Below are 4,009 nucleotides of genomic sequence, written 5' to 3'. Positions count from 1 at the left end.
AGCCCCTCACTGGGGGATTCTAGGCAGGGGCTCTACCACTGAGCCACACTCCCATTCTGTTCTTTTATGTTAAGCCCCTAATCCTATCAAGGGGACCTAACCTCAGAACCTCATCTAATCCTATTTACCTCCCAAATATTAAGCATGTGCCACAGAGCTGTACCTTCTGTCCCTGAAGATAATCATTTTTTTTTTTGTTTTTTGTTTTTTTTAAGGTATCAGTTTTTTAAAACATCTCATTTTAAAAGTGTGGTAGATCACGTACACCTTGCCCAGATCTTAGTTTTACCCAATGAAATGTCTGCATGAACCATGTGGATATCACAGAACACTGCCACAGATGCAGTCCACATAGAGTATGTTGTTTATGGCTTTTTCTTTTTTTTTTTTTTCTTTTTTATATGAGTATACTGTAGCTGTCTTCAGACACACCAGAAGAGGGCATTGGATCCTTTTACAGATGGTTGTGAGCCACCATGTGGTTGCTGGGAATTGAACTCAGGACCTCTAGAAGAGCAGTCAGTGCTCTTAACCTTTGAGCCATCTCTCCAGCCTCCTTGTTTTGTTTTTTTTTTTGTTTTGTTTTGTTTTTTTTTGTTTTTTTTTGAGAGCCTTGCTTACTATGTTACCCAGGCTGGCCTTGAACTCCTAGGTTCAAGCCATTCTCCTGTCTGGACTTGAACACAGGGATATTGGACACATTACTGCAACTTTTTAAAACATGTCTATGGGCCAGGTGTGGCGGTGCATGCCTTTAATTCCAGAACTTGTGAGACAGAAGTTACAGGCTAGCAAATCACTGTGAGTTCCAAGCCTGACTGGGCTACAATGTGAGACCCTGCCTCAAACAAAAGAGAGAGAAAATGTCTGTTGCTGGTACTAAATTCTGATGTAATGGGCCTCTGAAGAGCCCTATAGTGTGAAACAAATACCCTTCCCCAGGAGAGGAGTTGCTAGGGCCATCTTTCTGTCAGTCAGACCTAGCACTCATAAACACTGGCATACCAGGCCTTGGAATTGAGTACTGGCTTGCTGCAGCTGAGTCAAGGGTGGGCCCAGAGTAAAATCTCAGACCAACCTTCTATGGAGTGCTAGCCCTGCTCCCTTCCCTGTTTTCTAGAAACTGGGGGTCCTGAGTAAGCCGGCCATGTGTCTTGTCTAGAAGGCAAGAACCCAGAACATGGAGAGCTTTTAGCCCTGCCTCTGTCCCAGGGGTGAGAGGTGACAGGAAGAGAGGTTGCAGCAGGAAGCACTGTCCCACGTGAGTGCTGCCTGCCGTCCAGCAGTGCACAGAACCCTGGCCTTTGGGTTAATAACTTTACCACTCTGTCTAGTGGGGATTGTAATAGCCACCCCATAGAGCTATACAGAAGATCCAGTGAGTAAGGGTCACTCACCATGGTGACAGCACCCAGCTCCATCTTCCTCCTTAGTTTGCAGCCTACCTGAAGACACATGTCTCCTAGGAATTGCTTGCTACCCTTTCTTCCTTTAGGAGGCATTCATTCTCTGCTGAGGACAGAGCTCTGCCCGTAGCCTTTGGGCTTCCTGGGGAGAGAAGCAGAGAAGAGGTTAGACTGAACGATGAAGTGTGTGGGCAAGGGCAGCATGACCAGAAGGCCTCTGCTACAGGAGAGCTGACATCCTGGGGCCCGTGAGAGGCAGTACCAGGCTACAGAAAAAGATAGGGCGGGCCTTGAGGGCCAGGCTTGGAGCCATGTAGACTTTATCCTGGGAAATAGAGACTGGATTCCCCGCCTCTCCCTGGGAAGGGCTCCAGAGGCTGCCTAAAGCTGGCAGCCCTGGAGCTTGATACCACACCCACACCCCAGTAGAGCTGTTTGGCAGATGGCCCAGCCTAGGCTTGCCTAGCCTGCTGCTGGTCAAGCACCTGCAGGGAGTAGCGGTTGTCTTTGCCCAGGCTCTGACTCACTCAGCCAGCTAGCTTTGGGGTGGGGGAGCATTCTGAGGACCAGCCCTAGGACTTCCTTTTCTATCTAATAGCACGGAAGCTATAGGGAACCCAATCTTAGGCTGGCTGTATAGGTAGGTCAGCAGGTGAGTGACAAAGGGGTGGGGGAGATGCAACCTATATGTACTTACTTATCTCATATAGGGGACCCACAATAGACCAAAGTTCAGATACCACCAAAGTCCAACATGGTAAAGCAGTGGGTTTTATTGGGGTTACTTACAGGAGTGTGGGTGAGGGATTACTTACAGTAAGAGCAGAAATAACTCAAATCAAGTCATACCACCAAAGCCCACTCTAGCATGGGTGACAGCTCACAAAGCTGGGGAGCCTGGAGTACACTGCACAGCATACAGGCAGCTCAGCAAGTTGGAGAGTGTCCTCTCCAAGTGACTCAGTTGATCTAAGCATCTTCCAGGCACCTCAGCTATTTTCCTTTTCTTCTAGGCAGCTGATTTGGTCTTGGTCCTCTTTGTAACTTGGCTATTCTAAAGGGCAGGAAGGGCTTAGTGAATCCAATCAGTTTCAGGGACTTTCTGAAAGCCATTTTGAGTTGTTTACCTCTCTGCTTAAAGACCTTCCCTGTAGGATGGAATGTTTCAATCTCGAGGAACCTGTTAAACAACAGAACATCAGGCATGTCCAGGTGTAGTTACAGTAACCAAGCAGAGGTTCAGAGAAGTCTGCTGCCCAGGGTCTCACTCCATAGCCCAGACTAGCCTGGTGTACAGCTCTCTTGCTTCTATCTCCCAAGTGCTGAGATTGCAGACATGCACCACCAGGCCCAGCTCTTGTCTTCTGAGCTCCTGGGATTTAGGTTTGGGGGAAGCAGGACAGAGCAGAGCAGGCAGAACTCCTTTAACTACTGTGTCCAAAGTTGCACGCCCACAACTGACTATTGGATATTTAAAAAGTGGTCCCTAATTTACTCTTACAGCTCTCTGAGACTCTGTTGCCAGTGTCCCCTCCGAGAGGAGAAACTGAGGCCAGATGAGATAACCCAGGCTCCCCTATCATCACTGGCTAAGCTGAGACTCGAGCTGTGTCTCCTATTCCCATTACCAAAGGAAACAGGAAAATTGGAGCCCCAGTCTCTCAAAAAAGCCCCAAGCAAAGCAAGCTGCTGATTGCCACCTATAGAGTCCCTCTTGTATACCAAGTCCTCGGTCCTTCCAGCAGACCCCCCACCTCACAGACCGGGACACTAAGGTGCAGAGTCCCGGCTGTTCTAAGACTGTAGCCTAGCCCACCAGCTGCACTGGGAACCTGAGAGCTGTGTGGTCAGCTGGACACCTGTTTGGTCTTAACGGGCTCGAGTTGTTTAGTGAGAGCACCTGCTTGGGCTAAAGCCACCCTGTGGGGCAGCTCTGCTATGGCTGGTGTGGGACGTAAAAACTGAGTCCTGGGTGACACAAGTCCAGGGTTGTCCTGCTAGTTGTGGTAGCCCCTGGGTGGTCTGACTCAGCCCGAGGTGCTGCAAGCCAACGAGATCACAGCGCCCTGGTGCCTCCTCTGGGATAGGTGGTTGGTCCTCCAGAGAGTGACACCTTCCTCCCTCCCTCTTCCTGGCCAGGTGGTGAAGGTGAAGCCTAATGACAAGGATGCCAAGATAAAGTACCAGGAGTGCAGCAAGATTGTGAAGCAGAAGGCCTTCGAGAGAGCCATTGCGGGCGACGAGCACAGACGCTCTGTCGTGGACTCTCTGGACATCGAAAGCATGAGTGAGTAGGCCGAGCTGTATACCCCCACACACTCATCCCTCCTACACCTGATGGGTAAAGCCAAGGTTTCAGAGGACATCTGAGAATGTAGGTGTCCCCTACAACTGCTGTCTTCCTTAGCCCTCTCTCTCATCTCAGTATTCTCCATCTTCCCATCCCTCTCTCTCATCTCAGAATTCTCCATCTTCCCATCCCTCTCTCTCATCTCCGTATTCTCCATCTTCCCATCCCTCTCTCTCATCTCCGTATTCTCCATCTTCCCATCCCTCTCTCTCATCTCCGTATTCTCCATCTTCCCATCCCTCTCTCTCATCTC

At 49.7% G+C, this 4,009-nt stretch overlaps 1 protein-coding gene across 1 annotated transcript in view; it reads left to right on the top strand.

Moving 5' to 3' along the window:
• Window positions 1–4,009, top strand: part of Ppp5c (protein phosphatase 5 catalytic subunit) — a 25,484-nt gene that overhangs the window by 9,025 nt on the left and 12,450 nt on the right. The window contains exon 3 of the mRNA XM_028779514.1: window positions 3,546–3,693. Within this exon, the coding sequence (XP_028635347.1) occupies window positions 3,546–3,693 (148 nt within the window). The remainder of the gene's footprint in view (window positions 1–3,545; window positions 3,694–4,009) is intronic.

Source organism: Grammomys surdaster, unplaced genomic scaffold, assembly GCF_004785775.1.
Source record: "Grammomys surdaster isolate TR1022 unplaced genomic scaffold, NIH_TR_1.0 354, whole genome shotgun sequence".
Classification (NCBI taxonomy): Eukaryota; Metazoa; Chordata; class Mammalia; order Rodentia; family Muridae; genus Grammomys; species Grammomys surdaster.
This window is presented reverse-complemented; position numbering and strand designations above follow the sequence as displayed.